Raw genomic sequence first — 18,818 nt, 5'->3', positions numbered from 1 at the left:
AAATAAACCGCCGAAATCTTAAACAGCTCTCAGATGTTTCGGCTCCCGTCAGCGCATACTTCGCCTCAACTGCAGCAAATTAGGATTTCTTTTTAGATCCTTAGCTCAGCTTCTTTCTATATGCTTTCAACAAGCTCAATGTTTGGCTGGTATCATTCACCCTAAGTTTTCTCTTCTCTCCAACAAACCCTCTCTTCAATCTCCTTCTGTTTCAGTGAAAGTAAAAAGAAATTCTTGCCTTCAGGGTTCAGCGTCTGCCTCAAACCGCCATTGCTTTACCCTTCTTTAAATTCCCTTCTTTTCAGTTTCTTTCAATCACGGCAGGTTAAATACTCCTTCAGACCTATTTTACCTATTTTACCAGCTCTGCCAGTCTCTCATTCTTAATATCATGCCGTTTCAGCGCCAAAAAAAAAAAAAGGCAATCCTTTCTTCTGGCTCTCCTCTCACAAGCCCAGTCGCAGCTATGATAGAGGAGAGCAACACTCACTCTAATAATCCTTTTTTACTTCTTTTATTTCAATAATCTATTAAGCAATTAACTTTTATTTGTTCTTAGCGCCTCAGAATTCAATTTTGCCGATATTTCTCTCTCAGCTTTTTTCTCTCTCAAGCCTCTTTAATTTCGTTTAAAGGTTGGCAACAGTCAACGGTTTTATTTTATAAATTATGTTAGTCCACACAATCCTTCTCAATCACTGTTTCACTCGCTCTGCATTTTGTTTACTCACACAGTTCACTATTTCAGCGCTGCAGTTGAAGTCTCATAAAACCGTTGAAGAAAAACGGCACTCTGCCTTTTTCAGCTCCTATTACCTCAGGCTTCGTTTTAGCTTCAATAAAAGAAGATATTATCATTTGTCTTATGTTCCGTTTCTTTAATATTTATTTCTTGATGAAAATTATTTAGAAGGGAATAATTTTTTTTATATTCTGTGCCTAGAAGATGAGGAGCTTTGCGATTACGCTTCCATTCGTGTTCGCGTTAAGCCACGCCCCCTTGAGGAGTTTTCTCTGAAAACAAACATGAAGACAATAAGGAGACATTTTGGTGTCTTGCCTTAGAACACAGGTGTCGAAGTCGGTCCTCGAGGGCCGCAATCCAGTCGGGTTTTCAGGATTTCCCCAATGAATATGCATTGAAAGCAGTGCATGCACATAGATCTCATGCATATTCATTGGGGAAATCCTGAAAACCCGACTGGATCGCGGCCCTCCAGGAGGGACTTTGACACCCCTGCCTTAGAAGATTCCATTGCTTCAGCCTTGAACCCAACAATTCTGCTTTCTCCTTTGACAGTGACAAGTCTCTAATCAGATCATTAAGATCTTCTTGAGTTAGCAGGTGAGGTTGTTTTTCATCCACTTCAGGTTCATACAACTCATTTGAACTTTCGGCACATTGTGCTGCAGATGTGGAAGGAGGAATTGGAACTGGATTCTCTGAGTCATGAGGAACGGGTTTAATTGCTGAAGGGCAATCAGGATATCCTCTTTGTGAATCTAGCAATTTTTGTCATGCAAAAATAACAGTCTGAGTGATGTTTTGTTGGTTCACGCCACACCATAGTTACAGAGAAAGGCATCTTCTTCCATTTTCCATTCAGCCACTACGTTCATCCAGAAGAGCAGACAGTGCAGTACACGAGGCGCACTTTATCCTGGTCGCCAACTTCACAGCCAAAATAATGCTTGTATGCACTTTGAAGTCTGCTGAACAGATTCTTTTGCTGAGCTTGTGCAGTAAATTGTCCACAGACATAAAAGAAATTATCAGGATGGTTAACACAACCTCGTCTATTCATCTAATATAATAAAACTCTAAGCCGCACATGCACTCTCCTACTGCATGCACTGGTTTTCCGTGAGCTGTAGGGACCCGCAGGTAGGAGTGCGCATGCGCGGCTTAGGGTTCTGTTTTTCGTCCTGTTTTTCGGTCTGGCCTGTTCCCTGCTTGCCTTGCCGTATTGTATTTTTTAGTTGAAAGACATGGCGGTGGCTCCTCTCACGATCCCCACCTGCGTCGGACTTCTAACGCAGGTGGGGATCATGAGAGGAGCCGTCGCCGCGTCTTTCAACTAAAAAATACAATACGGCAAGGCGAGCAGGGAGCAGGCCAGACCGAAGCTCCAACTTGAACTGCCAGTTGGCCAGCTCTCTTGCCGGAGTTATTTTTTCAGTTTAAAGGTGCCGCCGCGGCTCCTGTCACCAGCCGCACCTGCTTCAGAGAAGACTTCTAATGCAGGCAGGGATTGTTAGAGGGGCCGCCGCCGCGGCACCTTTAAACTAAAAAATAACTCCAGCAAGAGAGTCGGCCAGATCACCACGGCAGCCACTCCCCCCTCCTGCCTTCTCGGGCTACTCTCCGGGAGCAGGTGAGTGAAGCCCTGTACTTCCGGGTAGCTAACGGGCGGAGCGCGGCGCGTGCCCAGGGTCCGGGTGGAGAAGCCGGTGCTGGAGCCGCTCGCGCACATTAGCTCTGGTTAACGCGCCCCGCAGGGCTTAGCGCACGCAAATTCCATCTAAGGTGCATTGAAACCTTTAAGGTTGGGGGAAATAATGGAAACGAGCAAAAGAAAGGCCTAAAAGCGCCAGGGAGGAGCCATCCCCAAGACAAAGATGCCAGCAGAAATGGAAGTTGGAGTTTGAGCCAGTGATGTATGTGAGGCGATTGCTTTTTATGTGAAAACATTAAAAAAAATGTACAGAAGTTCAAAAATGTAACTATTACAGACTGCTTGGGGGAGGGGGGAAAGGAAGGGAGGCCTACTGCTGGACAGGGGGAAAAGGAAGAGGTGCTGATGGACAGGGGGGAGGTAAAACAAAGGGAGAAGGGCTGCTGCTGGATAAGGGGAGCAGTGAAGGGGTGGTGATGGACACAGGGGAGGTAAAAGGAAGGGAGAATGGACAGGGGGAGCATGCAAGGGGTGGTGGTGGTGGACAGCCAAAAGAAAGACAGAAAGAAAGACAGAAATACAGAAAGCGGCTAAGGAGACAGAGAGAGAAAGAAATAAAGACAGACACACACACATATATTCTAGCACCCGTTAATGTAACGGGCTATTCAGTGAGGGTCTGGGCAGGGAGAGCGACAGAAAGAAAAAAAGATAGAAATAAAGATAGAACAGGGCAGGGAGAGAGACAGAAAGAAAAAAGATAGACGGGGCAGGGAGAGAGACAGAAAGAAAGGAAGAAAGAGACAGGGGGGCAGGAGAAAGACAAACAGACATCTGTTCTAGCACCCGTTAATGTAACGGGCTTAAACACTAGTAATAATTATAATATCTTAGACAAAAACAAACAAAACATAAAAATTCACAAGTAGAAAAAGCAGCACAATCACTTTTTAGTATAAATTTTCAAATTATTGGTATATGTCATCAATGAGCTGTCCTAAAGTGCAATATTGTGTTACAGAAACAGTAAAATACCGATGCTTCATGGTAGCGTTATTGATGAAAATGATATAAACACAAACGGACGCATGACTTAAAAACAAGATGTGATAAAAACTATTTTCAGATTTAGAGTCGGCATGTGGCCCTTAAGACAGAACTCCAGTAGCAAAATGCTTGTTGACCAGTGTAATGTGTGTATGGATATGGAAAATATTTCTTCACACAACATTTAATTAAACTCTGGAATTCGTTGCTGGAGAATGTGGTGAAATCAGTTAGCTTAGCGGGGTTTTAAAAAGGTTTGGATACTCCATAGGCCATTATTAAGATGGCTTGGGGAAATCCACTGCTTATTCCTAGGATAAGCAGCATAAAATCTGTTTTACTCTTTTGGGATCTTGCCAGGTACTTGGGACCTGGGTTGGCCACTGTTGGAAACAGGATGCTGGACTTGATGGACCTTCGGTCTGTTCTAGTATGACAATTCTTATGTTAAGTGTAGCAGGTGCATGAACTCTCTCTGTATACAGTTATTTATTGTTTTAAAAAATGTCTGTTCGGCACTATCTACCATTCTGGGCAACTTACAATTCACATAAAATATACATCATCAAAATCATGACACAACACTGATATATGCAAAAATTTAAGACAAGTTCCTGCTGAACCAGAACGTACGCAGAGGGCCACCGCGTTAGCGGACTGATGGGCCCAATGGACCACTGGTCTGACCCAGCAGTGGCAATTCTTCTGTTCTATTTCTTTATAATATTCCAAATTCATGATAAGCCTGCATGAACAGAACAGCTTTAACTGCTATTACTAGGTAAAGAGTTCCAAAGCACTGGTGCAACAAACATTTATTCCCTGTACCTATCCAATCGGAGTTGCCCCTTATTTGCAGATCTCAAGGTGGAAATATGTCACCAATGTAACTCCTTTAACAAAGGTGTAATGTCTTCAATATGAATAGTTCCTGAAATCAATTGTGCCTTGGCATTTTGGGCAATCTGAAGAGCCCTAATCAAATATTTAGGAAGTCCTACAAACAAAGGCCCCCTTTTATGAAGCCGCATTAGACTTTTTTTTATCGCCGGCTGTGGCAGTGTTATCTCTGATGCTCATAAGAATTCTATGAGCGTCAGAGCTTTTACTGCTGCGGCTGGTGATAAAAAAAAAAGCCTAAGTGGCTTCATAAAAAGGACGGGGGGGGGGAGGAATGTTACAGTAATCAAATATAGGATTAATAAAAGCTTGTACAGTAAAACCTAGGATTGCAATTGAGCCAATGGTGGTTCTCTCTTTGACTCTGCGGGAGTCTAATGACTGTTTCTAAACAAGCAAGGTCTTGCAATACAAGTACGTATAGTATTTTGTATTAAAGTTTTTGGGTTGTGGAGTTTCCATTATTTCCTATGGGGAAGTTTGCTTTGATATACGAGTGCTTTAGATTACAAGCATGCTTCCGGAAGAAATTATGCCCGCAAACCAAGATTTTACTGTACTGCAGTGTGAAAGTTGTCATAACTTAAAAAATTAACAGATTTTTGTAATGACTGATTTTCATTTTTCCCATATTAAGATAATGGTTAAAGGAGGGAGGGTGGGAGGGGGTAAGGTTTTTATTCTCTTTGTCATAAATTATAAATAATTTATCATAATAGATGTTATTCTTATGTGACAATAACAAAATAAAGGGAGGGAAGAGGATTCATAATTAAATAATAATTGATAAAATCATTACAGTTTATATGATATGTAAAATCATAATAAGGATAATATAAGATATGTTTTATATAAAGTACATTACAGAAATATCAAGTGTATTGTTAAAATAATTGTATGAAAATTTATTACACTTGTTGTTATATGAAAAAATCAATAAAAAACTTAAAACAAACAAACAAACAAAAATCCTACAAATTCCTCAGAAAACAAATTGAACAACTTGAAAACACAATCCTATGCGCATCCTGTGCCTGAACCGGAAGCTGAGGGAAGACGTTGCAGAGGGAAGGCTTCCAGATGAGGCACGGGACACGCAAGGAGCTGTTGCCCGCAGCTTTGTGCACTGCGTCAGTGAGGAAGAGGGAGCCGGCCTGAAAATAATACCAGGGCGGCATAAAATGGCCAGGCGGGAGCAGGCCTGAAGGTAAGGCATAGCATGGAGGGAGAGAATCAACAAAGGTAGGGGGAATGATTTTATTTTTGAATTTAGTGATTGAATTATGTCAAGTTTGACAATTTACATCTGCTGTCAGTGTGCTTTGTGTAGTTTAATTTTGTGGTTAACCATTATGTGTTGTTAATGATTATATTGTGTATCTGTGAAAAATGAATGGAAAAAATAGTGTTACAATTAGTACTATTATAGGGGCGGGGTCTGGGGTGTATGGGCGGAGTCTGGCCAACGACTTAGCCCAGTGTTCTTCAACCACCGGTCCATGGACCGATGCCGGTCCACAAAATAATTCTTTTATTTCTGCCGGTCCATAGGTGTCAAAAGGTTGAAAAACACTGGTATATTTCTAGTAGCACTACAGAAATGATTAGTAATAGTAGTAGTTAATTTACTCAGGCATGCTTTGGACGTTATTGCTGGCTTTCCCACACATGCTCAGTTAGACCTGAAATGAGCAAGCACGAAAGAGTTGGTAGCTTGGAATGTTGCTACACCTTGGGTTTTGGCCAGGTACTAGTGACCTGGATTGGCCCCTGGGCTTGATGGACCATTGGTCTGACCCTTCTTATGTGTGACTCAGGTAGGTGACGTCTTCAGCCATGAAAGCAGAGGAATCGCAAGCCAAATGTGAGGGGACCCAGGCCCCCCTGTGGCTACAGCACTGGCCTCTACATTCCTGAAATATTTGCCTGCAGTTGATTGTTTGCATACAGCATTAGATAAGAATGGAAGGCATTTGATAGCTGATGGGGGTGACAAGGCCTTCCATCATCCTCCTGTTTGCAGATGTTCTTTCTTAGCCTGCTTTCCTTTCCCAGATTTTCATGCAGGAGGCTCTGGCTCACTATGAACAGGAGTTGCAGGCCTGGGAGAAGGAAAAAGAATGCCAGGAAGTGGAATTCACCATCACCGAGGAAAACCTGAATGCAGATGAGATCCCAAATGAAGTTGTAAGGGTAGGCCTCTGCGATGGATATGTTTGGGAGTCTATGCTGGGGCCCTCTGTAATGTGTAAGAGCATTAACTCTCACACAACCATCTGGAGACCCATGTTGGGCCATTTTGTGCTATAGCAAATAATCAGATGGCATTTCAGTAGTTTGCTGCCTGCTTACCACTGACTGCACCACTATTATTAGAACACATTTGGGGGACCAAAACATTGCAAATATAATTTTATTTCTGTTGGGGTCTCTACATATTTCATATTGCTATTGAAATTAGAAAGTGTTTATTATAATATCACTGGTCATTTATTGCACAGTCTTCATGAGCAATTTGGCCAGAAGAGTTAGGTGCAGATTCTCTGAAGCGAGTTTTGGCTTCAAAGCTTAATTCCAATTTCTGCACACTTCCTGTCTGCTCAATAGTACATCCCACTGATACAGAAAAGGTGAATGTGCTGCACTGGTGACCCAGAAGTGAAAGGTGTGGGCAGATGGCAGCTTTCCCTAGGCTGTGAGCTCTACGTTTGGATAGAATGGGGGTTTCAGCATGCCATATTAGGCATGGCTCCAGAAAAAGGAGGACGGGATTGAGACATCTGGGCTTTACTTCCATTGCTCAGATGTTTCAATCCGTCCTCCTTTTTCTGGAGCTGTATGGTGGAAGTAAAACTCAAATATCTTAATCCATCTTCCTTTTTCTGGAGCCATATAGTAACCCTAGCCAGGGGTAGCTTATGGAGTATTACTGTGATAAGGGAAGAATGAAAATGACACTTGTAAACCTATATATATATATCTTACCGAGTGGTCTAAATATATTACTTATAAACCTTTACCATGGTGGTAAAGAGGAATAAAAATGAAGAGGAATAAAAATGAAATCCTCAAATGATTCTGTAAATAATGAATAGCTTAATATTTTTTTTAAATATAGGACCATTTCGACCTGGCAAGGTCTGGAAAATCCAATGAAGTACCTGAGATCAGAAAATATAAGGTAAAATGCAGCTCTCCACTTCCTGTCCTGTGACTCCTCTCCATCGCTTGCCTCTCCTACTGATGGGTGGAAGAAAACTCATGACTCTTCCAGATGTGAAACCATGACTGCTTCCCTGCCTGCTGTCCTTCTTGGGAGGATTCTGGGTTTTTTGTCATGGTGACGTCTTTACCAGGTCTGACAAGCTGGGTGCTGCAGTGATTCCCAAAGGGATTTAGCTCAGTAAAAAGGTCTCCACTTGGGCAGATTGTCCTGTTAGAACATGATGTACTCATGGGTTCAAGGAATGAAGATGAGCTGTCCATTTGGTTAGGTTTTCAGGATGTTGTCAATGAATACGCATGAGACAGATTTGCATACAGTAAAGGTAGGTTTCATGGTGATCTATTTCAATAGGAATATCCTGAAAACCTGATCTGTTTGCAGCCCTTAGTGACTGAACCTAGTACAGGCTAAAGAGATCCTGGAATCATCCGGATTTCAAATGCAAGTCGTCTTTGGGGAAAAAGGCTTGATCATCATAACAGTGCAGCTGATACTAGATGGCACGCATCTCTATTTAAAATGATATGACCATTGTAACCAGCTATGCAGACCCATACAATCTGCACTTAGGGGAGGGGTATTGGCCTTATTTGTTTTGATGAATCTGAGTAAAACCAGTCTCTTTTCTGATAGCAGCTACTAAACAAATATTATCTCACCTACAGACTCTTCCTCCCATCAAAACTGTCAGGGTCAGCAGACCACCAGCCAGTCGTAATCAGCTGCTACGCAAGGCAAACAAAGAATCCTCTAAGATGTGGATCAGACCAAGACCTCCCAATCCCTTTCCACTCCACCTTGGGGTGACAGCCAGATCTCATCCCACTGATGATTTCCTCAACAACTTCCAGACAGACTTTCCCAGGCACTTCATTTATCAGTAAGAGAAGGAAAATGAATTATGTTATGTCCCTTCCAGATTCTAGAGGTGTTTAATCCCTTTCCGCAATCCAGGAGTTGAAGAAATCCAAACACTTTTCTGAGCATGTGTTCCTCCTATCTTAGAGAGAGAGTTAGAGCCCCCTGCAGTTTCAATTTTTGCAAGCAATCCTTTTTCTACGAGGAACCTTAACTTCGTTCTGCAGAGCCTTCTGGATCTGTCAAGACTGTCTTTCTGGTCACCATTGTCTTGGCTCGGTGTATTTTGGAGCTTCAGGCTCTTTTGTGTAGGGAACCCTTTCTATGGATTACGGAATTGAGGGTGGTTCTCCGTACAGTACCAAAGGTGGTTTCCAATTTCCATGTCAACCAGGAGGTTCATTTGCCTGCGTTTCACTCCATGTAATCGGAGCAAATTGGATGTCAGGAGAGTCTTGCTCCACCATTTGGAGAAGACTGATGACTTTCAGCTGTCTGATCATCTCTTTGTCCTGACTAATCTGTCTCAGTGAGACCTCGATTGCTCGTTGGGTTCATATGGCCATTTCAGCTACTTACATCGCTCGTGGCAAGCAGCTGCCAGTTTCTCTTAAGGCCCACTCGACTAGAAGTGTTGCTGCCTCATGAGTGGAGTCTCGAGTGATTTATCCAGATGAAATTTGCAAGGCAGCTACCTGGTCCTCTCTTCATACCTGTACCCAGTTTTACTGAGTGGATGTGGTGGCTCGCTCTGATGCCGCTTTTGGGACCTCAGTGTTGTGGGCAGGCTCTTCTGTCCCTCCCTAGACACTGCCATTGTTTTGGTACATCACCTAGAGCAAGGGTGCCCACACTTTTTTGGCTTGCGAGCTACTTTTAAAATGACCAAGTCAAAATGATCTACCAACAATAAAATTTTTAAAAAACACAAAGCACACTGTACACATAGAAAATGTTAATTATAATTTATATTCAGGTTTTTTTTTCAAAGAGGTCAAGGCAGATGACTTTAAAATATGCAATGTCACCTCAGTAACAACTATACAAAAATAAACAAATATACTCCCTTCCCTTTTACTAAACCACGATAGTGGTTTTTTGTACAGGAAGCTGCGCTGAATGCACCGCACTGCTCCTGATGCTCATAGGCTCCCTGGACTTAAAAACGCTATCATGGTTTAGTAAAAGGGGGCCATAGTGCTAAATATAGACAGCAGATATAAATTCTCAAAACAGATGCATTTTGATCACTAAATTGAAAATAAAATCATTTTTCCTACCTTTGATGTCTGATGATTTCATGAGTCGCTGTTTGCACTTCCTTTTGACTGTGCATCCAATATTTCTTCCCTTCTTTCTGCCTCCTGCATGCTTCCTCTCCTCCAGACCTCATTCCATTCCCCAACCAACATCTCTCTCTGTCCCTCCATGAGTCCAACTTTTTCTTCCTCTCTACCTGCCCCCTCCCCTTTCTTTCTCTCTCTCTCTCTCCCTGACCCCCTTCTTTCTTTCTTTTGCCCTACCCCCTTTCTTTCTCTCCCTGCCCCTTTTCTTTCTCTCCCTGCCCCCCAAGCCACCGCCACCGATTTAAGCTTGCTTCCCCGACACCGCAAAAGTCAGGCCCATGCAAACGCCGGGCCCACAAGCCTCCCCCACAAACCTCAGAATTGACGTCGGAGGGGGGGGGGGAAGGTTTGTGGGCCCGGCGCTTGTACAGTAGCTAAACCACCTGGCTTTTGCGGCGTCTGGAAAGCAGGAAGAATGCAAAGACAATGCAAGTCTATCGAGCCCGAGATGGGCTCCGCAATCGACTCGCATTGCCCTTGCGATCTAATGGTTGATCGCGATCGACCTTTTGGGCACCCCTGACCTAGAGTATAGAATCTGGAAGAGACGTAACAGAATGGAAGATTACGTTTTTACCTTCGATGTAATCTCCTTTCTGTTATTCCATGTAGGATTCCATACAGTCCACCCTCTCTGTGTAAGCTCAGTTGTTCAGAATCGCCTGCTTTCTGCCTTAGTTATTCTCCTTACAGGCTTCAGGATCTTTCAGCCAGATCCTGTGGGGAGTTCGCTCTTCTGTAAGTATGCATATTACCGATATTTGTTTCATGTGAGTGCTTGATGCACACAGCAGGCTAGTTCTACATTGTTCCTTAATGGTTTTTCTGTGTTGCCTTTTGCCTGTGTTTTACTTGTTTTTATATTTTACAGAACAGGTTCCCCCATGTCCTGGATTTGTTCTGATATGGTTGCTTGGCTTTGGGACTGAACTGTAGAGGGCTTTCTCTCTAAGGTAGGAGCACCATGCTCAGAAAAGTGTTTGGATTTCTGCAACTCCTGGATTATGGGAAGGGATTGGAATCCCAAAAATAGGATTGGTAGACAAGGGACAGGTAATGATGATAAGCAGCAGCTTTATATGGGTGAGAAGTTTAAAATACCCTAGAATTTCACTTCCTTCACAGTGAAAAGCAAATTTGAAATAAAAAAGGGACCTTAATGCTTTTGTGCATTCCTGCTGTTGGCTTTTGTCTGTTGAGGTTCTTTGCAAATAATTATCTTTGTATTTTCTCTACATTTGTTTTCACTGTCTGCTTTTCAAAAGGAATGTGATGCTTAGTGATCTTCAAAAAAACTCTGTGGAGTGACGATGTTCCTAAATGGACTTTATTTGAAAGTGTCAAAGTTCCAAAGGTACACTAAAATCATTCACATAAAATAATTTCATCCACATAAAAATAAATCATCCACATAAAGGCCATAAAGGACCTAGTCCGCTAGGGATACAGGACCCAACACGGTCCACGTTTCGACAAAAAGTCTTCTTCAGGGGTCCCTGGGGGTCCTATAAAGATGAATGCGTGGGAAACAATTGTGTGGTGAGCCGGAAGTGAGACACTGCTTGTATTTGCCCTTTCTATTGTATTCACCTTTATAGGTCCCCCAGGGACCCCTGAGGAAGACTTTTTGTCGAAACGCGGACTGTGTTGGGTCCTGTATCCCTAGCAGACTAGGTCCTTTAAGGCTTTTATGTGGATGAAATTATTTTATGTGGATGATTTCAGTGTACCTTTGGAATTTTGACATTTTCAAATAAAGTCCATTTAGGAACATCGTCGCTCCACAGAGTTTTTTTGGTTTTCTCTGGATTTTCTTCTTTGTGGATATTTTGGGGTCAATTCCTTTTGTTTTTTGCTTAGTGATCTTCCCCATCGCTTGTAAGATCACAATCCTGGGTTTAAGAAATGCAAGTACAGCTGGAAAAGAGCCACTGAAAACATGCACTTGCTGTGTTACAAATAACATTGCCAGTTGTCCCCATATTCGTTTAGTATAGAGAGCTTCTAAGATGGCTGCAGGCATCTCAGCCAGTCGAAAAAGAGCCTTGCTTCTGGCCTGGTTCAAATTGTTTGCTCAACATGAAGATCCGTGTTCTAAAAGAGAGACAGAAGAAAATGAACCACTGTCTGCTACTTCATGAAGAGCTGCCTGAGCAGATCATTGCAAACAATATCAGGAGAATAATCTGAAAAGGGCCTTAGAAACAATCATGTTATCAAAAAGGTCTTAGAAACAATATTTTAGATCAAAGTATTGGTCACAACCTTTCTCTCATGAGCAAAAAAAGAACAAGACAAGGAGAGAGATGACTGGAGAAACCCGAGACCTCGGTACAGTCTAAAGTGTCACAGGGTCAAGAAGTGACGTCGACTGCTCGTGCTGGCGAAGATTTAAAAAGATACAGGGGGGGGGAAGGGAGGGTTAAAGTGTGGCACACATGGACAAGAGGAGGGCACTTGGACTTGTCGTAAGAATAATGGAACCCACGTGGGATAGGATTATACTAGACTTTGTGCTTACAATCGGGGAAGGTTTGTCTGATATTACAGTGGGTGATCATCTGGCATCCAGTGACCATTGCATGGTACAGTTTAATATTAAGATGGGTATAGAGAGGGCTCTTTGAATGGGGGTTTACGTCAAGGAATTGTTGTCTGGATGGGAATGTCTGGAGTAGAAATACAATGGGCAAAACTGAAAGGAATTATTGTAAGGGTGACAAATCTTTTTGTGAGGCAAGTAAGTAAAAGTAAGAGGAAAAGAAGGCCGCTTTGGTTCTCAAAAGTAGTAGCTGAGAAGGTAAGGAATAAGAGGTTAGCTTTCATAAACTACAAAAGATAGGCAAAAATATCTGGAAAAGTTAAGAGAGGCTGATCATGTAGTCAGGAAAGCAAAGATGCAAATGGAAGAAAAAATAGCTGACATGGTAAAACGGGGAGACAAGACTTTTTTAGATATATTAGTGGTAAGAAGATGTGCAAAAGTGGCATTGTGTGAAGGGGAGAAATATGTAGAAGCTGATAAAGAAAAGGCTGAATTGCTTAACAAATATTTCTGTTCTGTGTTCACGGCTGAAGTGCCGGGAGCAGGACCACAGAAGACAAATGTGAATAGGGATGCAGGAGTAATAGACACTGATCGATTTTCAGAAGGTTGTGTTCATGAGGAGCTAGCTAAAATAAAGATAGATAAAGCGATGGGGCCAGATGGTGTACATCCGAGGGTGCTGAAGGAACTTAGGGAAGTTCTGGTAGCTCCGTTGACTGACTTTTTCAATGCGTCTCTAGAGTCGGGAGTGGTACTGGAGGACTGGAGAAGGGCCACTGAGCTGACCATCAATTCAGACATATTTTGCTCTATATTCAGTGGCCAGCTAAATACTGTTAAGCTGGCTATTCGCCAGTATTCAGCAGGAGATAGCCAGCTATCTCCTGCTGAATATCCCAGTCAGCGGATTGGCCAGTGACTGGCTATGTCATGCAACATTCATTGGCTGACCAGCTAAGACTAGCAGTCAGATTAGACCCACCTAAAAAGCAGGTCTGTGCCTTAGGTTTATGCCTTATCCGGTCAGCTGATGAATAATGGCTTGGACAGCTGGAAATTCAATGCCAGTGACTGGATAGGGATACAGCTCCAGCATTGAATATCTAGATTTGCCGCTGGGCTGCCTCCCACGGCCTGAATATTGGCTCCAATGGTCTTAATGATAATCAGTTAACTGGAAATACTGGCTTCATTTTGCCAGATACTGTAGGATCATCAGATAACATTAGGATATCCTACTTCAAAAAGCACTCTCCCTACTACTACTACTACTAACAGTTTCTATACCGCAGAACCGTGAAGTTCTATGCGGTTTACAATGATTAATAATGCTTCAAATTGAGTAGAAATAACAAGTTAAAAACTAGTGACTAACAGCTCTAGATTTCAGTTATTGTGGGAGAGATTGTACAAAGCCATAATAAGCACAGGCATTTACTCTGGATACTTCCTAATCCCAGCTAGAGGCATGTAAAGAAGCACAAGGGGCCTTCAAGTTTTGAGCAACCAAATTTCTATTTATTGATAGACCCGATATGGGCCGGGTTTCTCCATCCCCGCCTGCGTCGGTGGTCGTTCAAGAGAAATCAATTTTTAAAAAAAAACAGCCGGTCAAATGAAACTGGGATAAAGACTTTATTTTTTTTTTTTTTTAATATTTTATTTATAAATTTTTCATTCTTACAATAATTTAATTGTACATAAAGCTTCAATTAATACATGAAAAATTGTGATTACAAATAATTCATCTTATCACATAAAATATAACCCTCCCCTTTTTTCATTTCTTAAATCCATATAATATACATTCCCCTCCCCTCCCAATTTCTAATATAATCATTACTAATGTGCTATGAAATCTGATCATTGGAATAACGAGTCAGTGGTTCCCAAATTTTCTTAAAATTATGAATATTTCCCTGTTGTAATGCTATTGTTTTTTCCATTTTGTATATATGACAGACTGAATTCCACCAAAATGTAAAATTTAATTTGGTGTAGTCCTTCCAATTTTGAGTTATTTGTTGAATGGCGACCCCTGTCAATATTAATAATAGTTTGTTATTGTTTGCTGTAATCGGACTCTGAGTTCTTATTGCTGTACCAAATAGTATAGTATCATATGAGAGTCCTACATGATTTTCTAGTAATTCATTAATTTGGGGCCAAATTAGTTTCCAAAATGCATTTACACAGGGACAAAAAAAAATTAAATGGTCTAATGTCCCAACTTCTATTCTGCAATGCCAGCATCTATTAGATCTAGTACTATCTATCTTTTGTAAGCGTGTAGGGGTCCATAAAACTCGATGTAACAAAAACATCCAAGTTTGACTCATAGATGCTGACTTTGTAGATCTTAATCTCCAGGACCAAAATCGTGGCCATTGAGATTCAGAAATTGTCTGACCAATCTCAATACTCCAAATATCCCTAAGTCCAGTTTTCTTTTTTTTGTTTAAAAATCCATTTAACAATTTATACCATTTTGCGGCTTGGTGACCCAAAAAATCCGCCTGGAAACATAGAACCTGCAGACTATATTGAGTATTAAGAGCTTTCCATTCAGGGAACCTTGCCTGAATAGCTTGCTTCAATTGCAACCATTTAAAATATTGTGTTTTATTTAATCCAAATTTATGTTGCAATTGTGAAAAACTAAGCATTGTTCCTTCTGAAATAACATCATTCAATGTTCGTATACCTGCAATTATCCATTGTTTCCAGACGATTTTGTATCCGCCAATCTTGATCCTGGAGTTTACCCAAATTGATTGATTTAATGATTTAGTAATTGGTTCTGGTAATAGATTACTAACATATCTTAACGTCTTCCAAGTATCCAATAGAATTCTGTTATCCTTATATCGTCTTGGCATGTTTATACTAATTAGATGTTCTAAATGTAGTGGGAACAGGAGCCGCCATTCTAGATATAGCCAATCTGGTACATTCTCCATGAGATCTGGGAGGATCCAATACATACCCTGTCTTAGAATATAGGCTTGATGGTACCTATAAAAATTTGGAAAATTTACCCCTCCCTCCACAATTGGTCTTTGTAAAGATACTAAAGCAATTCTGGGTCTTTTCCCAAACCAAACAAACTTTGTAAGAATATTATTTAACTTTTTATAGAATGACCCCTGAAAAAATATTGGTATCATACTCATTTGATAACAAACCACAGGCAACATCATCATTTTAATTGTTTGGACTCTTCCTCACCAAGAAAGATGTAAAGGATTCCATTGCTCACACATTTCTGTTATTTTTTTTAATAAAAGTTTTTCATTTTCTTTGACTGTATCTTCAATTGTATTTTTGATAATAATTCCTAAATATTTTAATCCTTCTTCTTTCCAAATAAATGAATATGAATCAAATAATCCTTTGGTACAGTGAACATTAATTGGAAGAATTTCCGAATTACTCCAATTAATTTTATATCCAGAAAATTTCCCAAATTTCTCTAGAAGATTAAGTAAACCTGGAACAGTATTCCCCGGATCTCTTAAATATAATAATATATCATCTGCATATGCAGAAAGTTTAAATTCCCAGTAAGAAAATGGGATTCCCTTTATCTCCTTAGTTTGATTAATTGCAATTAATAAGGGTTCTAAAACAATATCAAAAAGTAAGGGGGACAAAGGACATCCTTGTCTAACTCCCCTACGCAAGTTAAATCTATCTGATAAATTGTTATTAATATATAATCTTGCACCAGGAGAGCTATACAAAGTCTGAACCATTTTAATAAAACCGGGGCCTATTCCAAACCATTCCAGAGCTTGATACATATAACTCCATTCCACTCTATCAAATGCTTTTTCTGCATCTAAAGATAGCATAAAAGCTGGATCATTCAAATTTTTCACTAAATTTAAAGAGTGAAATGCTAATCTAGTATTGTTTGATGAATGTCTTTTAGCAATAAATCCTGTTTGGTATACATCAATAATAAAAGGAAGAGGTTTTGCCAATCTTATTGCTAAAACTTTAGCAATCAACTTACCATCTACATTTAGTAAAGATATAGGCCTGTAGTTTGAAACCAAAGTAGGATCCCTGTTTGGTTTTGGTAAGACAATAATTATCGAATCAGCCATAGTACCTGATATGTTCCCATTATTTATTTGGTATTGATACAAATTTAATAAATATGGTAAGATAATATTTTGAAATGTTTTAGAGAATTCAACAGTATAGCCATCACCACCCGGAGCGGATCCAACTCTAAGAGACTTCAATGCTGATTCTATTTCTTTTAAAGATATAGGATCTTCTAAACTTCGTTTTATATGATCCAGAACATTTGGTCCAATAAATGAGTTTAAGAAATTTAATCCCTCTTGTTCTTTATTTTCATAAGATTCAGAAGAATATAAATCTTTATAAAAATCAAGAAATTGTATTAAAATATCTTTGGTGTTAGTGTGTGTGTTGCCTTGTGTGTCTTTAATTGCAATAATCTTAGATTTCCTTTTTTTTGCTTTGAGAAAATTAGCTAATAATCTTCCAGCTTTGTTTGAATTACCATAATACTGAACTTGCTTATAGAAGATATCTTTCCTCACAAATTGAGAAGAAATCTCATTATATTTCGCTTTTACTTTTAATAAATTTTGTAATGTATTATGTTCCCATTTCTCAATTAATTTATTTTCTAATATTTTAATTTGTTTTTCCAAATCAACATATTATTTTTTAAGTTGTTTTTTGATAAATGCTGAATATGAAATAATATTTCCTCTTATTGTTACTTTAAATGCGTCCCAAAAAATCTCAGCATTAATATTGTCCAAATTATTTATTTGAAAAAATTCATCCATCTTTAATTTAAAATCTTCCAGAAAGTTCGAATCCGCAAGTAAAGCATTATCAAATCTCCAAATTGGATTAAAATGTACTATATCAATATTCTGAAAGTCAATCCACACACCAGCATGGTCTGAAATTACAATGGGATCAATAACTGCATTCATCACTCGCTGCGCTATATTATTAGACACGAATATATAATCAATTCGTGAGAAAGATTTGTGGACCTGAGAACAAAAAGAGAATTCCTGATCATTAAAATGAAGAATACGCCATATTTCAACTAAATTACAAGATTGAACCAAATTATCTAAACCTAACGATTTCATAATTCTACTTGGTCTCTTATCCAAAATTGGATCCATTACAGCATTGAAATCCCCTGCTACGATTAAATTAGAAGTAGCCAGTGGTAACAGTAATTGTTGAACTTGTTTGAAAAACTCCATTTGATTCGAATTAGGAGCATATAAATTTAATAAATCCAGGGTTGTATTTCCCAGAACCATATTGATATGCACCCATCTTCCTAAAGGATCATGGTTTATTAATTTGAAATCAGCAGTGCACTTCCTATTTATCAGGACAGCAACCCCAGCTTTTTTCCCTATTGCAGGTGCAAAGAAGCATTTAGAAATCCAACCCCCAGATAACTTTTTAGATTCATGCTCAGAAAGGTGCGTCTCTTGAATAAAATATATGTCCGCATTTTGCTTTTTAAGGAACGTTAGTACTTTCTTTCTTAATAGGATGATTTAAACCATTGACATTAATAGAATAAATTTTTATATCCATCTATTTTATAATTAAATTTTGGCAAATACTTCTATAATAATAAAGATGATCAGATCTCAGCACATTAAGTAAATATATTTTCTTCATCCAATCCCCCCATCCCTTACCCCCCCCCGAAAATAAGATTATGAAAGAAAAATTCAAATTTTACATTTATCCCATTTTCAATAAACATTTCAATTTCTGCATTTTTCCCAACTTCATGTCTTAAAGAAACATTAATCATCCCACTCCCCCTCCCCTTCCCAGCCCTCCACCCTATTCCCCCCCCCACCCTTTAATAAATGTGTAAGCTTGAAAACACACATAGATAATCAGGTAAAGAGAATTCCCCCCATAGAACATTAAAAAAAAAAAAAAAATCTATAATCATAAGTTACACAAAAAATATTTTAACAATTAAACCCTTTCCTCAAATCCCTAATATCTAAACGACCCCCTTAAAATAATTTTCTTTAATAAAAACCAAACAAAACTTTTATGTAGAACCTCAATCAATATTAAGAATAAAGTGATTCATAACAAAAATCATTTTTTTTCCTCCTTTCCTGTTTTTTTCTTTTTTCCTCTTCCTTTTCCATTCCAATAATCTTTTGACATAAAAGCATATTACTATATAAGTAATACCATATGAGGTTACTCATCAAAACTACATTAGCATCAAAAATAAACAGCCTGTACGTGATTCCATAACTCCATAAAAGGATAAGATTCCAAATATGGAACCATTTCAATTCTAAAGCCAGTAAACTGTACTAACTGTATTAATGACTGTATTAAAAGCACCAAATATATAATACATTGAACTGCATCTTTTAAAGAAATTAAAATGCAACACAGAGCATCTAAAAAATAAATAATAAAGACCATGTCTCTAA

At 39.5% G+C, this 18,818-nt stretch overlaps 1 protein-coding gene across 3 annotated transcripts in view; it reads left to right on the top strand.

Moving 5' to 3' along the window:
* The window catches only part of CFAP65 (cilia and flagella associated protein 65), a 351,728-nt gene that overhangs the window by 307,888 nt on the left and 25,022 nt on the right, over positions 1-18,818 (top strand). For all 3 annotated transcript variants that reach the window (XM_033945108.1, XM_033945107.1, XM_033945109.1), the window contains 3 exons: positions 6,399-6,536; positions 7,462-7,524; positions 8,235-8,449. In XM_033945108.1, the coding sequence (XP_033800999.1) occupies positions 6,399-6,536; positions 7,462-7,524; positions 8,235-8,449 (416 nt within the window). The remainder of the gene's footprint in view (positions 1-6,398; positions 6,537-7,461; positions 7,525-8,234; positions 8,450-18,818) is intronic.

This window comes from Geotrypetes seraphini, chromosome 5 (genome assembly GCF_902459505.1).
Source record: "Geotrypetes seraphini chromosome 5, aGeoSer1.1, whole genome shotgun sequence".
Lineage (NCBI taxonomy): Eukaryota > Metazoa > Chordata > Amphibia > Gymnophiona > Dermophiidae > Geotrypetes > Geotrypetes seraphini.
This window is presented reverse-complemented; position numbering and strand designations above follow the sequence as displayed.